This window comes from Eschrichtius robustus, chromosome 2, assembly GCF_028021215.1.
Source record: "Eschrichtius robustus isolate mEscRob2 chromosome 2, mEscRob2.pri, whole genome shotgun sequence".
Lineage (NCBI taxonomy): Eukaryota > Metazoa > Chordata > Mammalia > Artiodactyla > Eschrichtiidae > Eschrichtius > Eschrichtius robustus.
In genome coordinates this window covers 161,405,325-161,426,452 of record NC_090825.1, presented here as the reverse complement: position 1 = coordinate 161,426,452, position 21,128 = coordinate 161,405,325, and the positions used below count along the sequence as shown (strand labels likewise).

Genomic DNA, 21,128 nt, shown 5'->3' with positions numbered 1-21,128 from the left:
TCCTTGGAGGTTCGTGGGAAGCCCAGTCAAGAGCACTGGCTGGCAAAGGAAAGCCAGAGGTTGTTCTCCAGGGTCCAGCCGGTATGTACAACACCAGTGGGAGAGACGCTCTGGTCACATCTTTGACAAGGAGTCAAGAGCCCAGTCAGAAAGACACACTGTGTCAGGGCCAGAGAGCAGCAATAAGGCCATGGAGTTGGGGACAGAGCCAAAGGCTGAAACAGGGTGAGAACAAACAAGCTGGGGGCTCAGAGAGAGGCCTGACTGCTCACGGGGTGGGCTCGTGGGAAGTGCTGGGTGGGTGCTGCAAGCCCAAATGCCCACAGGCCAAGGCCGGTGATGTAAGTCAGTGAGGCAGGTTGGTTCTAAGAAAAACGAGTCTGCCTTTTATTTGCCAGTTCAGAAGGGGTAAGGTTACAGAAGAGTATTTCCCTGTTATGGTAAAGAAGTTGGGGGGATAAGGAGTGGCGAGGACTGTGGCCAACCAAGGAGCCCACGCGCAGCTGAAGGAGCAACAACACTCAGCGCCAGCCCCATTGGCATGGCATTGCATGCAAGGACAGAGCCCAGGGCTGCCAGATCTGACTTCTCAGGCCAATGTTCACATTTTACAAAGAAGCGTACCTCCTGGAAAACACTGACTCAAGTTAAAATAAGTTCTGTGGACAAAAGAAAACACATCTCTTAGGTCACCAGGTCGAGAACCCTGGAAAAAAAGGCCTTAGCAGGCTGGACCCGACACTGGCACACTGGCGAGCGCCTCTTGCCTCCCAGACACCAGGCTCCTGGGTTCAGCCCAGGTTCCCAGCCCCTCTCAGCAGCCACCGTGATCTCACTGCTGCGGCAGAATAATTTATTGAAATATTGATTTGTGTTTTGTTCTTGCCTTGTCTTCCTTCCTCCACTCCAAGAAACAGCCTGCCACTTCCGTTCTCCAGCCCCGTGGGGGTTTGCGCTGCAGGGTCCAGAGCAGAAGTTGTCTGGGACCCCCTCCTGGCTTTTGGGTTTTGAGGAGACTCCCCAAGGGGAGGGGCAGAGAGAAGGGCTTGGAGGGGCTACACCAGGACGAGGTGGCCCCGGGGAGGCAGGTCACAGAAAACAATGGCCAGGCGCTGGGCCCTGGGAACCTGCAGCCTAGACAGGACCCTGAGCCATGGAGGAGGAGGGTGAATGTCAGTGTTCCGGCATCCAAGGTGCAGAGCTGCTTGTACTTCCTATTTCTCTGCTCATGTCCCAGCTTTCTCAAGGATCTGACCCATCTCAGATGGCCACCAAGGAGCTAAGGGCTGGGATCCTCACAGGGTCTGGAGAGTTCAGGAGGGTGCAGCGTGCCTTGTGCTCTGTGGCAGGTGCCAGACGCGTGTGCATTTTAGAAAGAGCTCTCTGAGTCAGTGAGGAGGGAGGGCGGATGGGAGGGGGCAGTGTGGCTGCTGAGATGGATGGGGGTGTTGTCTGGTGTAATGTCAGCAGAGTCAGGGCCATGGGGTGGCAGGAGATGAGCAAGAGAGGTGTCGGCTGCTAGGAGAGGGAGGATGGTTTCTGGTAGTGGGGCTTGCAGAGGAGGCATGGGGAGAGGACCACACACTCGCAGGGAAAGGTGGGGTCTGCAGCACGCCAGGACACAGGCCAGGGATCATCCTTTCGGGCCCAGCTTGTTCCCTCGGTAAAAGTTCAGCAGTTTTCCTTTGGGGAGCTCTCCTGCTTCTCGGGGTGCAGCTCCTGGGGGAACAGTCCAGAGCCAGCCTGGGACTCAAGTTAGGTCAGTAGAACTGAGGCTCAAAAGAACGAAAAAACGGCTGAAGCAGGCTTGCCTAGTGGCAGCCTCCAAACAACCACCCACGAGCTTCTAGACAGAAGCCAGCACCCCAGGCTCAGTCTTTCCTCTACCTACTTCTCCTGCTTCCTGAGAGCTGCCAGCCTTCCCATAGGTTCCGCCTGCCTTGAAGGGCTCCTCACAGACAGAGATGTCCAGGCAGAGGGCCCAGGAGGGAGGTCTGGGCACCCACAAGGGTCACTTGGGCTCTAGTGGGATCTCCCCATACTCCTCTGCCACCCGGCCCACATCCACAGCCCTCAGACCCCTCCATCCCGTGCCTTTGCTATGTCTCACACAGCACGTGAGCTGTAGTCCTCATCTGAGCGAGGACAGGAGACGTGTCTATTTCTCCTTCAGAAGTGATGGAGGGAGGCTGAGAGAGTTGCTATTGCAGTTAAGATTCTCGCACCCAGCTCACTGGAGTCATCTGCATCCTCCTGGCCCCAAAGTCGTCTATCTGCTCCTCTCTGCATTGGCTTCTCTGCCTGTTCCCACCTGTGCTGGGCTGGGGACTGCACGCAGGGCCATGGTGTTCCAGGGGGCAGCACCCCAGGCCCAGCAAGGGGGTGGCCCCAGAACCAGCCGGGATCTCACAGATCAGCCTCCCTCCTCCCGAGGGAGCCAAGGGTGCCAGCTGTCCATAGTACATGGAGCTGTTTTTACAGTACACAGGGCACTTACGCACCCTGGGGCTGGGTGGTAGCCGTAGGCTCTGCGTTCACAGGTATCATCTAATTTAAACTGTGTAATTGCCTTAAGTATAGATGCTGTTATTGACCTATTCTCCGGATGAGAAACCGTGTCTCAGACAACCGAAGTAACTCACCCCAAGTCCTACCGCTAGAAAGAGGTGGAGGTGGGTCTGGAAGCCACGCCACCTCTGAAGGTGTTCTGTCTGCAGGGCCATCTCCCCTAGGCAGGCGGGACAGGAAAGGAAGGGCGAGAGCTGAGGTGGCCACCAGGTGGCGCTGCAGCCGCAGGAACGGCAGCGCGGGGCCTCAGCCGGTGGGACGCCTGGATCGCAGAGCGCTGCTCTGAGACGCCACGGTGCCGGTTCAAGGGGGACCACGGAAGCCCCTGACAGCCTCTGTGGTCCCACATTAAACAAATCAGTTAAGCCCTGAGCAGAAAGTTCTGTTCTAATCACTGCTCTCTGACATTTCCATTGTTTGCTCCAGAATGAGCTGAATTACAATATTTATGCTCTTACCTCCCTCAGTCAGGGAGACAGGAGAAAAGTGGGACCAGCAGCCTGGAGACTCTGCAGGCTTGGGGGCATATCAGGGAGCCCCTCAGACCACACACCCTGCCCACCAGGGCACCTGCAAGTGACAGGTGGGGCTCACCTGGGCAGCTCAGGGCCCTGGGGTTGGAGGCCTGCTCATCTGTCATCTGCCCTGTGTTCTTGGACAAGTTACCTCACCGCCTTGGGCTTCCCATCTGCAAAGTGGGCACAACCGCAGCACCGAGCTGGGAGCTCAGGGGCTTCTGTCCATGGCGATCAGCACCCACAATGTTCTTTGTCTCTGCCCCTTGGCTCACGTCCCATGGATCCAGCTGAAGCCCACCGAAGCCTTCTCAACTGCAATGACCCCAGAGGGTCTCCCGCCCAATCCGCCCTCCCAAAGATGCACAAAACAGGACAGCGTGCACAGAGTGGAGTCCAGATCTGCTGGGTTCAAGAAAGCAGAGCTCAATTCTCAACCTTGGCACTGCTGGCGCTTGGGGCCAGGTAATTCTCTGCGGTGGGGACTGTCCTGTGCACTGAGCCTCTACCTGCTACATGCCACGAGCACCCCCAGGGCGGGGGGCAGCAAAATGCCCTCTGTGGGGAACCACTGGCATGGGAGACCCCTAAGGGGAGCATAGCCAAAGAGCCCGGAGCTCATGTTCCCCAGCCTGTGGAATAAGAGCCCAGCCCAGCCTCCCCTGATCAAAGCTGCTCACCGCTGTGTGACCTCGGTAGGGCACTCAACTGTCCTGGCAGGTGGGGGTGACGAGGTGACTGCCCCAGAGAGCTGCTGTGAGGGTGAAGTGTGTGAGGTCACATAAGGGGCCGCAGACAGGGTCTGAGCCAAAGAGGGCACTGCAGGCTGTGACTTGCATGAATACCCTTGTTCCTGTCGTCATTGCTAGTGTGCGCTCCCCTTTACTGGGGCCACTAAGGCTCAGTGAGAGTAAATAGCTCACTGAAGGTCCCACAAGGATCAACACGGCCAGAATTAACACCAAGCCCCCGGCTGGGTGAAGCACGGGATCCCCCAAGGCTGGGGGTCTTCTCTGGGCAGCTCCAGCGTGCAGGGCGGTGCCTGGAGCTCGAACCTCATGACAGACATCTGCAACCCCAACACCAGAGAGGGCTGGAAGGCGTGATCCTTATTTCTCTGCTCAGGACTCCCATATCATCAAGAAACATTCCAGACATCCTCCCGGAGGCTGGGAAGCTATTTCCAGAGAAAGCCAGCTCAGGATTCTTCTCATGAACCTTCCCAGCTCAAGCCTATGGGGCACATCTGGCCCTAATGCTTCCTGTTCTTCTCTGGACCCTGGAGAGTCTGGCTCAGGAGGTGGGCCACAATGACTGGGGGTGGGGGTGGGGGGCTGGACACCATGCCTGGCCCCCATCTGATTGGGGGTTTGGACCCAGACTCTGGGGAAACCAGGGGCTGTCCCTGGGGTGTTCTGAATCCCCTACACTGCCCCTCACACAGTCAGGGAAGCAGAGGTCCAGAGCAGGTAGGCGATGACCCAGGTCATGCAGTAAGCAGATTGTGGCACTGGGCCCTTGAACACTGAGCCCTGCCCAGCATTCTCTTCTCTTGCCTTCCACTAAGAGACTCAGTCAGAATTTCTCAGACCCTTCCCCTCCAACGCTGAAAAATTTCTAAGAGCATTCCATATTTTGTCTTGACCTGGGCTTTCACAACAAGATACCTGATGTTCTTTGATTGTCCCCAAGTCTCTGATTTCCATTTGCTTTGATTTTCATCATCTTAGGAAATATTTAAAATGAGAACAGTTCAGTAGCTTTGGTGCCTTCTCAAAAAAAAAAAAAAAAAATCAATTGAAAAGCCAGTTGCTATGCAACCCTCAAGTGTTGCCGGTGTTCTGCTCCCTGGCTGATGGCATATTGTATAAAATAAGATAATCTCTTTTCTTCTGCTGTGTTTTTTGTTTTTTTTTTTTTTTTTTTGAGAAATGGAGAAAAACGTTGTTTTAGGCAAAACTTGAGATAACTCAGAGGCTTCTCATAAGCTGGAAGACAAACAACATGTCACTTGCACAAGTGCTACTGATTTTATCCCCACTGGAGCCTTGGCGAGGCCTGGGGACAGGCACAGGGGGAGCGGAGGGTAGGGAAGCTGCTCTTGAAATAAATAACAGCATCTGAATACCGGGCCACGTTCTCCCCCAAGTCTGGGTCTCGGCCTCACAGCCCCTAGAGCGCTCCCGGCCGGGCCTTGGGGGACACAGCTCAGGCCCCTCTCCTGGCAGGGCTCCTGGCTCCAGTCACCTCGGCCTTGCTATGCTTAAAGTCTTCCAGGGACAGGGCCTCCCTCACGGACAGGAAATGCGTGGCTCCTCGAGGGGCCGCTCATCGGAATCCATCCTCTCCGTGAGCCAAACTCTACTCCCCAACCCCCGTCTAGAAGCCCCTCCTGGCTTTTCCTTGAACAAGCAGAGCTCATTCCCTTTACGTGAATCCCAGCCAGGTAGTCTCCTGCTGGGCCACCCCATCCAGGGCACCCCGTGGTGCTCACCACTCCCAAACAATCTTGTTTACTGGGGAGTTCATGGGGAGCTGGTGCTCCAGTCCTGGGAGCAGGCAGGCAGGTCCCAGGATCCACCTGCTTAGGAGACGTGCTTCCCACTTCCCTGAGGTCCCCCAGACACCTCAAAACAGGGCCTCATCCCTAGCACTGTGCCAAGTGGAGCCTGTGACCAGTGGACACAAACTTATCGCCCTCAACGAGATAAGGACAGAAATGGGAAACTTTTATAGCAGTTTGATGGAGTGACTTTATGTCTGTGGAATTTAATAATAAAAAGTCGGGGCCGGTATTTTTGTATAATCTTGGTTTTTGTCACATTTCCCCTTTCTAGAAAATTCCTTTTGGATGTACTTACAGAAATATTGGTCCGTGATGCGACCTTTGGCTCTGAGGCGTTCTGTGTGTCTGGCTTGGCGCCCTTGGCCCTGACAGCTACTCTCCACGGACTGTCACGTTCAGACTTACGGTCTGATTGCTCCAGGTTGGTGCGACGACCCCTCCTTTCCCACGGCGGTCGCTCCTGAGCCCACAGCCAAACAAGCCGCACTGTCCCTGGGCCCCTGTGCTCTGTGCAAGGCACAGAATGCTCCGTTCCAGAGACGATGGGCCAGCAGGTGGGGCCCCAGTCCCTCTGCGTCCGGATACCTGTCTAGTGCCAGCCATCCTGGATGTGGTTGGCCAGCCATGTCCTCCTCACTCTACTCTCCCCCTACCTGCGCTTCTGCAGTGTGTCCTCCCCAGAGAAAGTGAGATTCACACCCTGGACTCCACTCCCTCCTCACAATCCTGCCACTCGCTGGAGGAGGGCCAATTCTGGCCCTATAGCTTTCTGGAATCCCCCGGGACACAGAGGCCCTGATGGGCGCCAGCCTCCCCCATGGCTTCCTGAGAAGAGGTGGGGTGGGGAGGTGGGAGAAGGTGGGCAGAGTGTGGGGTGGGCTTTGCTACAGGAGACTGGTCAGCCCCGCTGCCGTCGGGGGCCGGGGGACAGCGGAGGGGTTGGCAGCATGTTGTCCTTCCCGGCCAGGCTTCGGGGGCTGGGGATGGATGTGGGGTTCTAACGCCACATCCTGGTACGTCTTTTGTCTTGACACCTCTGAGGTCATCGGCAGAAGTCCAAGGCTGGTCTGCCAAGCTCTGCTGGGGTGCAGTGGGTGCAGCCAGGACTCGGTTCTGAAAGCATACATCCAGCTCCACATTCTCCCTTCCTGTTGCCTCACCATCATGGATTGCCAAGCTCCTTCCCAGCGGGAAGTCATGGAGGCGAGGGGGCCTTGGTCCCGCTGTGCCCTCTCACTTCTCACTGTATTGGTCCTGGTCTTGTGGAAGGTGCTCCACTGCCCACGTGGGCTCTGGCCACACATCTTGTTGGCCACGGGCTCCAGGCAGCCCCATGGCCTGCCCTCCTCCCCATACTGTCCCCAGGAAGAGTAGGCCGCAGCCTCACGATGGGGTCCATGCCCGCTCCCCTTACCCTCACTCTGCCTGTGGGGGACTCAGAGGGTACCAACACGGCTCAGGCAAAGCAGAACCCCTCGCTACAAGGTGGAACATAAAGGACCAGACTGGCCACGGCCATGAGGGAGGTGCCTGCAACACCTGAGTAATACAGCCTCACCTGTAGGTAAGGCCACGTACTGTGGCAGCCTGCATCCTCCCTCTGGCCAAGATGGCTCGCCCAAAGTTTCCACAGACACTCAGGTGACAGAGTTTCCAGGCAGAAGAACACAGATTCCTCTCCAAGGGCCTCCAAGCCACCACAGAGAAGAGGTGCCAAGCAAAAGCATCAAGTCCTTTCTACATCCTCCTTCAAATCAGAAATAAAATGTTGGACGTGACACAGCCCTGTGGCATGCCACTGGAGACCCTTCCCCAGGCGCTAGCACTCAGTTAAACAGAATTACTTGGACTCTACCATTTTTAAAGGATTTTCAAAAAATATAAACAAATTTTCCATAGTTAAAAATGCACCATTTCGATTATAAAGGAAGCATCCTTATCATGATAAATTAAGAAAATTCAGTAAAGTACAAAGAAGAAAATAAAAATCCATCACCTACTACCCAGAGATAAGTACTATTCACGTTCGATGTATTCCTTCAGTCCCTTCTGTGTATATATTTGTAAACAAAATTGAGATCATACTACTGTAAGCTTATATCCTTTCTTCCAAAAAGCAAACAAACTTGACTTAATGCTGTAACCGTTTCCCCAAGCCCTTAAACATGCTCTGAAAACGGGATTTATTGGCAGTCTAATAATCTACCACACAGACATATCGTAATTTATTTAACTAGACCCCTATTGGCGGACAATTTAGATTGTTTCCAGTTGTTTACACTTAGAAGTAAGGCCATGGCCTTTGTCTTGTTCCTAAAACTTCATCCACAGCTCTGTTAACTGCTTTGGAGTAGAATCATGGAAATGAATGACTGGGGGCAAACATGAAGAACATTTTTAAGGGAAATGACAAACTGTCACATTTCCTTCCAGAAATGTGTACACATTTATACTCATACTGGAGGAGTGTACGGCTGCATTCACCCAAGCCAGCAGTAAATCCCTCGTCTTAATCTTAACACAGCTGATGCTTTTAAAATGGTAAACTGTTTTATTTCTTTGATTAATAGTAAAGTGCAATGTTTTCTCTTTTTTTGCCATTTGTATTTTTTCTTCAGTTAATTGCTTATGCCCATTGCCAATTCTATTTTTCCTAGGGCTCTTCATATATTAGGATATCTTTTCCATATTGCAAATGCTTTTCCTGATTGTGGTTTGCCCTTTGTTTGTGTTTTTTGATGATTTTATATTTTAAGTATTCAAATATATCTATCCTCCTCTTTACAATCCCTTCTACTGTATTTATGCTTAGGAAGTCCTTGACAATGAATATTTTCTTCTTGATTTGTGTGGTTTAACTAGTTGAATTTTATTGGCCTATGTTTATCATCTGATATATTTAATTTGCTATATATGAAATTTATATTTATCACAGATTTATTTATAACACTTTATAACCATTCCATTTATATTTATCGCATGTTATTTATATGAGAGGTATTTTCAGAGCTATATATTTTATTCAGTTGATCTGTTAATGCTTATGCAAATATAGTATATTTTAATTATTTCTGCTTTACAAGGTGTTTGAAGTAAATCCTTTTTATTTGCTTGGCTTTCAAGGTTTTCCCAGCCATTCTTGACTGTTTATGCTTCTAGATGAATCTTAGAATCATTTCATCAAGTTGCCAATTATTAATCTGGGAAAAGTCAACATCACTACTATACCCAGTGTTCCCATAAGGAACAGCGTATGTCTCTTCATTTATTTTTATTTTTTTCCTATCATTAACAACGTGCAATTTTCTTCCTATACGTAGGTCTTATAGCTGTCTTGTTAGGACTATTCCAGGTATTTTATATTTTTGGTTACTATCGTAAAGGGAACTTTTCTTTCCCTATTATCTTTACTACCAGGGCATTGTGGGTTCACACAGAAATTATTGGGTTTTGTGTAATTATCTTATATTTGGCCATGTCACTAAACTCCTTGGTTTTCTGATGGATTCTTTTAGGTTTTCCAGGCACATAATTATTAGCAAACAATTATAATTTTATCTTTTCTCCTCTGATACTGGTTTCATGTCATACGACATTGTCCAGAATTCCAAAACCTCAGTAACAAAGTTATGTGTCTCTTTCTTGTTGCCAATTTTACTGTAACTGTTTCATAAGAGCAGCATGTCCCAAAGCAAATTCTGTAGAATGTTGATTCCATGAGGAAAAGGGTTCTGTTGAGAAATAGTTTGGAGAAACCATGCATACTGATCCATCTCCTAGAGATTCACCCTGCACATTTTCATAGTAAAGTCTCTGAGAAATTTTGCTGTCAGGAATACCTGTTTTACTTTGTTTTATAAGCATTTCCCAGACTCATTTGACCATGGAACCCCTCTATTCTCCTGTGAAAACATCTATGAACATCCTGAGAATTAGCTATGCAGAACACTTTTAGGGACAATGTGCTTCTTTTTCTACCTTTAAATAAAATTTGGGTTGTCAAGTTACCATCTGTTACTAGTTTCACAGATCTTTTAAAAACCATGAGATACCCTCTCAGTTCCTATGGAGCTGATCACACTCCTTGCCCTGCTGGTGCCTTCAGCAGAGCCCCCTGGGGCTCTTTCTCAGGTGCCCCCGACTCGGTGTGCTTCTCTGTGCACCCCCATCCATGCTTTTGCAAAGGATGCTCATCTCTTCTCTCCAGGCTCCAGTTCCCCATGCCAGCATCTCCCTGGATATCTCCACTGCGATGGCACAAAGCACCTCAAACTCAGCACGTCTCCCCCGAGCTCACCGCCTTTCTCCCCCACATGCCACTTCCCCCCGGCTCCATCCTCTCCATCTCAGGGGTTGGCATTATCATCTGCCAGGTTGCCCAAGGCACTGACTCAGTGTCCCTCCACCTTCAACCATGTTGCAACCACCCGCTCCTGGTTTGGCCTCCTAAAGTTCTCTTTCATCTTCTCTCCTTTCTCCACCCTGTGGCCACGGTTCCAGGACGGCTCACTACTGTCCTCCCTTTGATGCCACCCACCCTCTCCTAAGCCACCGCTCCCTGTGCTGGTTCCTCCCCCTTTCACTCCCTCCCCATGGCTGAAAAGTCACTGCCTCAGCCTTTCAGTAACTGAAAAGTCACTGTTAGTCGCTTGCCCTAACCTCTACATAAGATTGCCTGCCCCCCTTGCCCCAGCCAAGTCCCTGAGCCCTCAGTTGTAACTGTTTCCTTGTCTGCACCTCTGCTCTAGAGCAGCCCCTGAGGTCAGGGACCACGTCAGTGACACGGCACAGCGCTTGGCACAAAAAAACCCTCAAAAAGTATTTGTTAGGGACTTCCCTAATGGTCCGGTGGCTAAGACTCTGCGCTCCCAATGCAGGAGGCCCGGGTTCGATCCCTGGTTGGGGAACTAGATCCCACATGCCTCAACTAAAGATCCCGCATGCCACAACTAAAGATCCCGCATGCCATAACTAAAGATCCCGCATGCCCAGCTAAAGATCCCGCATGCCGCGCCATGATCCTGTGCTAAGACCCAGCGCAACCAAATAAATGAATAAATAATTTTTTAAAAAGTATTTGTTAGATGACGAGCTTTGTCATTAGGCAAATGGATGTGATGAATTATATGAACAGACTTTCTAATATTAAACAATCATCACATTCCTAGAACAAACCCTATTTTATCATGGTGAGAGTTTCTCTTTATGCATTATTGAATTAAATGCTTAAAGCCTCAGGAATTTTTACATCTATTTTTAGAAGTGAAACAGGTCTGTACTTTGTCTTAGATATGCTACCTTTGGCAGCTTTGTGTGTAAGAATCATGTTGGCTATAAAGATAAATTGGGTGGATTTCAGAACATATATATATATATTCTGAAACAGTTTATGTGGTATTGCTTTATCTTTGCTTAATAATTCCTTGCAAATGAATAAGAACAGACTGGCAAAAATAGATTATCTGACTCTCTATTTAGAGGTAATTTTAAGATAACTTTGAAAACAGAGAAGAATTTGAGTTTCCACCATGGTTATGAGGCTTATTGTGGTATTTTCTACATTTTTTGGAGTCAGCTTTGAAATATTCCCATTTCCCCAGGAAATCCTTGTTTCCCAGGATTTCCAGGTCCCTGACGGAGATTCTCAAAATCTCACCTTCAGGTTTTCCACCTGGTTTCTACCAGGTTTCTACCTGCCTGTGACACTTAAGGAAAGAAGAACAAGAAGAAACAGCAATTTAGCACAGAGCCTGCCAGGAAGTAGTTAAAATAAACAAGGCTTTGTTCCATTGAGTAATCAACACTGGGAGAAGGAACCAGACAGTTTTCAGGCGAAATAAGAGCCAAAGCTTTGCCAGTGCTGGTAAACAATTAACCGTGCACAATTCTCCAATTTTTCTTTTTAGTGCCCAGACCACTTGGTGGCTCTCCTCCCCTTCCTACCCCACAACGTGAAGTTTCCCATGTCCCCTCTCCAGAGGTAGAAAGTGGGGAGGGGGCTGGATATAATCATGCCCATCCCTCACACTACACACCTGAAAATTCCTCAGACCCTGGAGGATGCTAAGGGGGTCTCAGGCCAGGAATGGAGGGACTGGCAGGACCCGGACTGAGGAGGGGAAGGGATGGCGAACATGTTGTTGGCTGCTCCAGTGGGGATGGGCAAAGTCCCATGGGACATTCCAACGACGGAGGCTGGAACTGTATCACTGGGCCTGGGCCACCCCAGCCTTCCCTGGCTGTGTACTGTGTCTGCATGCCTAGAGTGCACCGCCATGCCACAAACCTGCCTGCTTACCTGCAGAAGAAGGTGTGCACACTCCTTCTCCATTGACCACCACTGGGTGTCAGAGCCGAGGGATGGGGAGAAGGCCCAGGTGGAGATCTCCCAACAGCTGCCTAGGGCAGCAACCTCCCCCAAAGCTTTCTCTTCACCTGGGATAAGCATCCCGCTGTGGGTTGCATTATACGCACTCTTTCTTTTAGTTTATGCTTCCTCTCTTTTCTTCTAGACTGAATATGCAAGAGATTTGCTTTATCCAAGGCTCTCCTCTTGATTGATCCTATTGTTTCTTTCTATTTTCTAATGTATTGATTTCTGCTTTTTTCTGAACTATTTCCTTATTTTTACTTTCTTTAGGTTTTTGGTTTTGGGTGGTTGTTAACATCTGTTCTAACTTACTGAGCTGAATACAGGGTTAACTTGTTTTCATTTGCTCTGTGTGATCTTGGAAAGCACCTGCCTATGAATACAGCTTTGGCCACACCCCATAGGTTTTAATCTGTAGTACTCTTGCTCTTGTTTTCATTAGTTTTCCCAATAGTCTGCACCTGAGGCTCTAATATTATTCTTCCTAGGGATTTTTTTTTTTTCAAAGAGACTGGATTTATTCTTTTTATATATCCCTTCCCTCCACCTAGTTTTAGAGCACTGAGTCAGAGAATAGCCCAAACCATTTTTGCTGTATAAAATTCACTAAAATTTTCTTTATGACCTAAAGTACTTCTGTAATTTTTAAGTGTTCTATGATTCCTCAAAAAGAAGGCACATTTTTCCATAAGGCAAGGGGAAAAAATGATATAACTACTAATTTAACTTTATCCATTATATTATTTGAAACTCCTATGCCTTTTTTTAACTTTAATAAAATATTTTATTTAATCCAATATATCCAAAACATTATTTCATTAATATCAAATTATTAAGAAAGTATTTTACATCTCTCCTTTTTTTTTTTTTTTTTTTTGTACTAAGTCTTTGAAACCAGGCATATGTTTTATACTTACAGAACATCTCAGTTTGGACTAAGTACATTTCAAGTGCTCAGTAGCCACATGTGTCTAGTGCCTGCTGGACTGGACAGTGCAGCTCTAGATGGAAGATATCAATGCAGGGATACTGTCTCTTAAAAATCATGAAAATTTGTTATTGGCTATAAATGACCAAATAACTTATTAAAGAAGGCTTGAACTGAGAAGGCATTTATTTATTTTTTTTAATTAACAAGGATACTGGAGGTAGGGGAAACTCCTATGCCTTTTAAAATGTAATCTGTTAAAGGTCTTGAAGAGGGTATGAAAGACTCCTGCAGTTAGGTTTTTGCAAATTTCTCCCTTGATCTGACAGTCCGCTTTGGTATACTTTATGTTCTCCATGGGGCATGAAGGACCATGACTGCTATCCTCACCGTGGTCGCTTCCATCACTTTAGAGTGACACACTTCCCAGGGTAGGAAGAGTGGGCTCAAGGTCCACTGTTCCTGGAATCTGACCAGCCATAAAGTCCTTCATTGTCATTTCTGTACTGCAGGCCTTGTACATTGTGTGCAGTTCGATTTTATTTTGTGAGACTGAGATTCTCTCTCTTTGAGTAGAGGAGTTAACCCTTCGCATAATTTACTATGCCTGATGTGCCTCATCTTATTATGACTTGACTTTCTTCATACTGCGTGGGGTCAGACCACAGAGTCCAGAATTTGGCTGCCAGGGTGAGAAGCTGGACTCCTAAGGAGCCAAATACCACTGGCTACTCATGCCACTGAACTGCCTTAAACCTCAGTGTCCTTATCTGTGAAGTGGGATCCTCATAGCTCCACCTCCCCATCTGTCCTTGGACTAAGTGAGATAATTTCGTGTAAAGTGTTCCCGAGCTGCCTGGCACAGGCACTTGCTCAGTCCACACTGGCCGGCACCATGGGGCTCCTTCCTTCCTCACCAGCTCTCCTTTCAGGCACCCCCTTATTTTTCCATCTCAGGTCTTTGTGCCTGGGGGCTTTCTAATCCTGGTGCATAGACCCGTGCATGCTGCTAGGAAAGACGGTTCCAAGTTTGATAGCAAAGGGAAGTAAGAAGGGCAAGACTGCTCAGTTAGAACAGCAGCTACATGGCACGAGAAGAGGAGGACACGGGTGGTTTCTGATGCTTTGACATCCAGGGCCTTGCTGACCTGGGAGGAATTGCTCCTCCCAGGATCAACCAATTCCTAGAGACAGTAAACAACTCATTCTGGATCATATGCTCTTCAAATGCAAACCAACCAATTCAGAGTCCACACCCCCAGCCACCTCCTTCATTGGGCTCTCACACTCCAGCCCACTATCCCCTGTGCAAATCACCTAGGGCCAGGTACCAGACAACTAGGGGCAGCCCCAATGCTCCAGAGCCCGCTGAGAATTATTCACACTGGCCAATCCTAAGCCTGCTTACCCCGCCTCACCTGGTCCTTCCTTTGGAAACCACAATAAAGGTGCTCGCCCACAGTTTCCCTCTCCTTCCCTAGGCCTCCTGACAAACCATGGTGTTTCCCCGTGCAGCCCTGCATGGCCAGAAACTCTGGGTAAAAAACCATGGCAGTCACCTGCTGATCTGTTGGTCTCACCAAACTTGAATAATAACAAAACCTAAATTTTAGCCTCCAGGCAAGACAGCAGGGGTGGGGGGTGGGGGGCGAGGCTGGTGTGACTTTAGGGCAGCCGCACCTTTTTCGGCAAGATCTCAACACTTTGGATGTCACCAAGTTGATGCCACTTTCACATGAAGTTATCAGCAGACAGTCCACAATTAATATAGGTACAATTGGTCATGTAGCTCATGGGAAATCTAGGGTTGTAAAAGCTATTTCTGGAGTTCACACTGTCAGGTTCAAAAATGAACTAGAAAGAAATATTACAATCAAACTTGGCTTTGCTAATGCTAAGATATATAAGCTTGACGACCCAAGTTGTCCTCGGCAAGAATGTTATAGATCCTTTGGAAGTAGTACACCTGATGAGTTTCCTACAGACATTCCAGGGACCAAAGGGAACTTCAAATTAGTCAGACGTGTTTCCTTCGTTGACTGTCCTGGCCACGATATTTTGATGGCTACTAGGCTGAACAGTGCTGCAGTGATGGATGCAGCTCTTCTGTTGATAGCTGGTAACGAGTCTTGTCCTCAGCCTCAGACTTCTGAACACCTGGCTGCTATTGAAATCATGAAACTGAAGCATATTTTGATTCTACAAAATAAAATTGATTTGGTAAAAGAAAGCCAGGCTAAAGAACAGTATGAACAGATCCTTGCATTTGTACAAGGTACAGTAGCAGAAGGAGCTCCTATTATTCCAATTTCTACTCAGCTAAAATACAATATTGAAGTTGTCTGCGAGTACATAGTAAAGAAAATTCCAGTACCCGCAAGAGACTTTACTTCAGAACCCCGACTTATTGTTATTAGATCCTTTGATGTCAACAAACCTGGCTGTGAGGTTGATGACCTTAAGGGGGGTGTAGTTGGTGGTAGTATTCTAAAAGGAGTATTAAAGGTGGGCCAGGAGATAGAAGTCAGACCCGGTATTGTTTCCAAAGATAGTGAAGGAAAACTCATGTGTAAACCCATCTTTTCCAAAATTGTATTGCTTTTTGCAGAGCATAATGATCTTCAGTATGCTGCTCCAGGAGGTCTTATTGGAGTTGGAACAAAAATTGACCCCACTTTGTGCCGGGCTGACAGAATGGCGCAGTTGGAGCTTTACCTGAAATCCTCACAGAACTGGAAATTTCCTATTTCCTGCTTAGACGGCTTCTAGGTGTACGCACTGAAGGAGACAAGAAAGCAGCAAAAGTGCAAAAGCTGCCTAAGAATGAAGTGCTTATGGTGAACATAGGATCCCTGTCGACAGGAGGAAGAGTTAGTGCAGTCAAAGCTGATTTGGGCAAAATGGTTTTGACTAATCCTGTGTGCACAGAAGTAGGAGAAAAAATTGCCCTTAGCCAAAGAGTTGAGAAACACTGGCGTTTAATTGGTTGGGGTCAAATAAGAAGAGGAGTGACAATAAAGCCAACAGTAGATGATGACTGAAGAATTAAATAATAGATTTGGATGGAGTTGGAATTTCTCTTAACAACCTAGGGGTATATTTTCAAAACAATAGTGAGGAATTAATTGCATAGCTCATTACCTTAGGAGTAGCTGTAAGGTTATTCTCATTTTTTGGTGATGAAAATTTAACCTCTAGTACTAAAATAGGGTCTACAATAAATGTAAAAATTGGCATAATGTTGGATTGAATCTACATTTTACCAGAAATTAATCATTCCCAAATAATGCCTAATTTATACATCAGTGCAGGTTGGAAAGGAAACTGCTACAACCAGCCTTTGCTGTAGCACACATACCACTGAACCTGTTTGAGATAAAATTTTTCTTCTTAAAAAAAAAAACCCTAAATTTTAAAAGGAGTGAGGCTGAAAGGAGAGTAGGCGTGGCTCACAAGCTCCTTGTCTCTTGTAGGAACCACAGGGCAGCCCGGGAGAGGCAGGGTGGTTTTGGCCAACTCAAAGGCTTTTATAGGAGGCCTGCACCCCACTGGAGGGCCCCATTCATCCCACAGAGGCGGGGGCTCTGGTGTGCCTGGAAGGCACCAGCCTGCAGTGCCCACTCACCTTCCCGTAGCTCAGCAGGATTATCCGCACCAGGACGACATTGATGTGGGCCCCCAAGGACTCATCGTGATAAATTTCATTGACCTGAAAGACAATCAGGGACGTGTCAGCAGAAACCACAGGCCCAAGGACCAGCTCTGGCTTTGCAAATGGCATCACCACCCAGCTAGGCCCCAGGCCAGGACCCTGGGACCCAGCCCCACTCCTTCCTCTTTGCCACACTTTATACCCAGGCATCACCATCAACTCTGAATCCATCCCTTCCTTTCCCTCTGCTCCTCCGGCCCCCCTTACAGCCAACCCAACCCCTGCCAGGATATTGCCTCTCTCTCCTCAGCAGCCCCTCCCACCAACTCAGGGATTCTCCATCTGGAGCCTACACTGGGATGGGGACCCTGACCACGGTAAATGCAACATGGCCTTTCCTTCAAGGGTGAACACAGGCCACAAACCCCAGTGGCAGGGGCAATGCCGGGACTGTCACTGGCAGAAATCACTCCTCAGTTGCTGCTGGTGGTTGTGAAATGTTGTCTACACTCATCACAGCTTGGAAGGGGGGGTCATTTTAGACACACCACCAGATCTAATTTTTAATGTGTTAATTAAGAACAGATATTGCTATATCACAAAGGTGCTTTCTGTGTTCTGTTTCGATAACTGCGGCTCATACTTGTGGCTTCATTTGTATTTCTTCATTCTTTTATTATCATGTATTTTATTTTTTACATGTACAAACATTATTGGAGCAGGTGCCCATGGGCCTCACCAGATGTCAAAGGGGTCCACTGCACAAGAAAGGTGAGGAACCCTCCCTTCCCCACAGCACAGCCAGCATGACTTTCTGGAAACACTGGTCAGGTTAACCCTGGGCTCAGGGCCGACAAAGCCTTCCTTCCCATCCTCACACGCTCTCAGGATCTTACCTGGAACAGCTGCCTCATTGCCACCCACTTCATTCGTTCGCTTCCTGACAAAACCCTACTCTTCTGGAGGCCCAGCCTCGTGGCTGCTTCCTCCTGGAAGGGCCCCCAGGTCTGATCTGCTTCCCAGAGAGCACCAGGGTCCATTGCTTCCTGAGTTCTCTGCGTTCCCAACGGGACTGTGCGTTGCATGGCCACCTGTATTTTCCCTGCATGTCTCCAGCACCCAGGACGCAGCAGCTCACAGCAGATACTCAGGACACACTCGTCAAAAGAACCGATCCACTCATACCATCACTCAGTGGAGAGGCACGAACTGGCCACGCAACCCCTCCCTGTATGCAGACCGAGCCCAGAGGCTGCTGACCTACCCTTTGTGAGGGTAGACCCCGCCAAGCATGCCTCCCAGAGCCCACTCTGTCATCTCAGGCCAGTGCCATACTCCCCCTGAATCCCAGCTTTTAGAATTTCTATCTGAGCAATGGTAATTGCTACCTATAAACAGTAGGAAAACCCTTTGGGAAATCTGAGAGTTAGCAAGGAAAATCAATTCGTGATGGATGGGACAGGCAGGCACAGGGGGCATGCTAGACAAGGGGCCTGGTGGCTACTGTCACCGTTGCTGTGTGTTGAGACGGCACCAATGGGAAGGCAGAGCTAATATGCACGGCGGGGTCCAGGGAGGCCACCAGCCAGCCCTAAGTGCAGCCCCTGCCGGAAGCCTCCTGCCCACAAATCTACCTTCCAATTATAATTTGTTTCTCTGCCCCGACCTGGCTTTCCTTCAGGGAAGGAACGACTGATAGCCCTATGGGATGGTCACTGTGACTCGGCGCATGAGTCTGGAGAGGGTGGACGCTGGCACTGAGAGCCACCTGCCAGACAAGGTGACACCTGCAGCTGACAAGGTGGAGCCCTGAGAGGCTCTGCCAACTCACCCCTGCCGGGCCTTCCCTTCTGTACAACAAGGATGACAGTCCCCATGTCACAAAGCTTTGTGAGGACTAGACTTCCGCACATGCATGATGGAATTATGTTGGTGAAAACAGGAAAACTGTATTAGTCACTGCTGCTAAGTCGTATCGCCCCGCAGTCCCCCATGAGGTCACAGTGACCGGGTGCACACCCCCTAAACACGGAGGTCCTTGCCCACTTTTGAGGGTCAAACTAGACTTTTTGGTCCACAGTGAGACAACAGCCCTAAAAACTACTTTTTCTTAAGAGAGAGGATTTTTTTGTCTCCAAGGTATCGCTTTATCTCTCACAAGCAGAGCCTCGCCAATTTGGCTCACGGAGTTTGACTGAAAGTCGTGGTGTAGAAAGGAAGAAGGCAGTGACACAGGGAGGTCCTGCTGCATCTGGGGCTGGGTTGGGGGAGGGCGGGCAGGAGAGGAGAGAGGGGAGAGAGACAGGAGTGAATGGCCAGCTTCACTTTACTCCCTTCAACTCTGACTCCCAGGTCATGCTTCGAGTGGGGGGTCGGGGTGGGGCAGAGAGGGTAAAAACAGCCCCGACGTTTGGGAAGAAGATGAAAACAGAGAGAGCTTGAACCTGCTCTCTGGGACCTGGGAGGGGACAGGCTCATGTCAAGGAGGGGTGGCTTCAGAGAGCTGAAATGGAGTCCGGCTCCCAGCTATGCCTAGGGCATCCAGGGACAGTGGCAGGATAGATTGTTATTTGGAAGGAATTCAGGGCTGAGTTCAAAGAATTACCTCATTTTATGCTCCCAACAGCCCTTTGAGGCCAGAAGCAGGGGTGTCAGCCCCTCCTGAGAGATGAGGAAGCTGAGGCTGGTCCCCAAGGGAGGAAGGAGATGCAGGGCTTCTTCTCGGTTCCTGGCCCAGACCCTGCCCATCGGGGCCCAGGATCCTCCTGTTCTCCTGGTCCCACCACTGGGGCCGATGGCAGTCATTCTCATCTCGGGTAAGGGGTCTTGTGTCCTTCTTGGATGCTGGGCAGGTCTGACCCTGACTCCTGACTCGAGAGACAGGAGGGCGCCAGAAGCCTAGGGTCCCCACCACCAGGCGCTGGACTCTGCAAGGCAGAGGCCCTCCTCCTGCTGGGGGTGAGGGCCAGGCAGTCAGAGCCAGGGGGTACCAGGCTGCTGAGCGAGGGCCCAGCTGGGGAAACTCTGCCTTCTGAGCTGCCCATCAGCCACGAGCTCCTGTCAGTTGGGCTGGGCACCCTGACTCTGGCCTCGGAGACCAACTGGGCCTCCGGGACCACTGAGGAGCTAGACAAGGCACGTCTGGAGCACGCCCAGCAGATAGCCAGCAAGGAGGCCAGGCCTGCTCTCGAGATGCCCCAGCCCTGCCCTCCCTGGTAGCCTTCCACTGTGGTGCACCTTTCACTGTTTTCTCCTGGGAAGCCTCCGCCCTTCCACACGGGGACACAGCTGCACACAGTTTGCTCCTCTTAGGGAGGAAGGGCTTTGAGCTGGGTGTGCCCCAGCCTCGCCCGACAGCACAGGCACCTCTTGGCAGCTGCTGGACCTTCTGGGTGGTCCCCAACCTGGATTCCCACTCACAAGCCCTCCCGGTGGCCTCACCTGAGGCCCGGCCCCCCGCAGCCCCCTCCCAAGCAGGTGGGACCCCCACGGCGACCAGGTGGCCTGGGAAGTCTTCTTGCTCATTACGGTGGTGTGGAAGAATCCCCCCACCTGCAAACGGGCTCCCCTCTGGTGTCTGGCTCCCAATCCCCACGTTGCGACTCATCAGGAACAGAAAGGCCAGAAGGCAGGGCTTGTGGGCCATGCAGGAGGCTGGCTCTGCCGAGGAGTGGGCCCTGTCCTGCCCCGCCAGGGCCACGCCAACTTTTCAGGGGGCTGTGAAATTGCCATAGTCCCCTGAGGCCAGCTGCATCCCACTCTCCACAGGATGCTGCCGGTGAGGCCAGAAGCCAGCAGGGCCCGCTGTGGTGTAGAGACCCCCGGGAATAAGTAAGATGCCCAGTAAAACACTTGCCTACATAATAGGGACACAGCTACAACATTTCTGCCAAGCAGAGGGCTAACAGACATGGCACAAAGAGCCACAAAGACAGAAGGCTGCTTCCAAACATCTCCCTCCCAACTCCCCTTCCTCCCCTGACTCCCATTCCATCTCCTCCACAGGCAGACAAGGAAGCAGCACCTTCCCACCTCGTGTCCCCCCTCCCCGCCACGCATCATTCTTCACGATGGTCGCCACTCAGGAAAGGTCTGACCTCCTGCTTCCTCTGCCTGAAACCCTCAATGGCTCCCCGGTGCCTTCAGGAACAGGCCTCAGCCCTCAGCCTGGCACTTGGGGCCCTCTCTAAGCTGGCCCTGGCTGGCTTCTCTGAGCTCCACTTCAGCTACTTTCCTCCAGGAACCCTCACTCCTGACAGCTCTGCCTTCTCGGAAGCCAGCTGCCCTCTCCTGCTGCTTGTGCGATGGCTCATACCTGGAGTTCCCTCTCCAGCTTCTGAATTCTTGAAAATACAAGAGCATTTGAAAAAACAAAGAGCAATCGATGTATTTCAAAGGAGGAGGGCAGTTACCACCTTGTTACCCTCCCCCTACTGCCACCACAGGTCCTTCCCACTGCAACTGGGATAAAATCAAAGCCCTGCTCCCTCTTCTCAGGTTGCCCTCACCTTGCTCACCATGGTCCAGTC

General features: G+C 50.1%; 1 protein-coding gene and 1 pseudogene across 2 annotated transcripts in view; one reads left to right on the top strand and one right to left on the bottom strand.

The window, feature by feature from the left end:
• Window positions 1-21,128, bottom strand: part of ADAMTS2 (ADAM metallopeptidase with thrombospondin type 1 motif 2) — a 228,170-nt gene that overhangs the window by 52,120 nt on the left and 154,922 nt on the right. For both annotated transcript variants that reach the window (XM_068536537.1, XM_068536538.1), the window contains one exon: window positions 16,573-16,656. In XM_068536537.1, coding sequence (XP_068392638.1) covers window positions 16,573-16,656 — 84 coding nt within the window. The remainder of the gene's footprint in view (window positions 1-16,572; window positions 16,657-21,128) is intronic.
• Window positions 14,623-16,036, top strand: LOC137759851 (eukaryotic translation initiation factor 2 subunit 3 pseudogene; annotated as a pseudogene).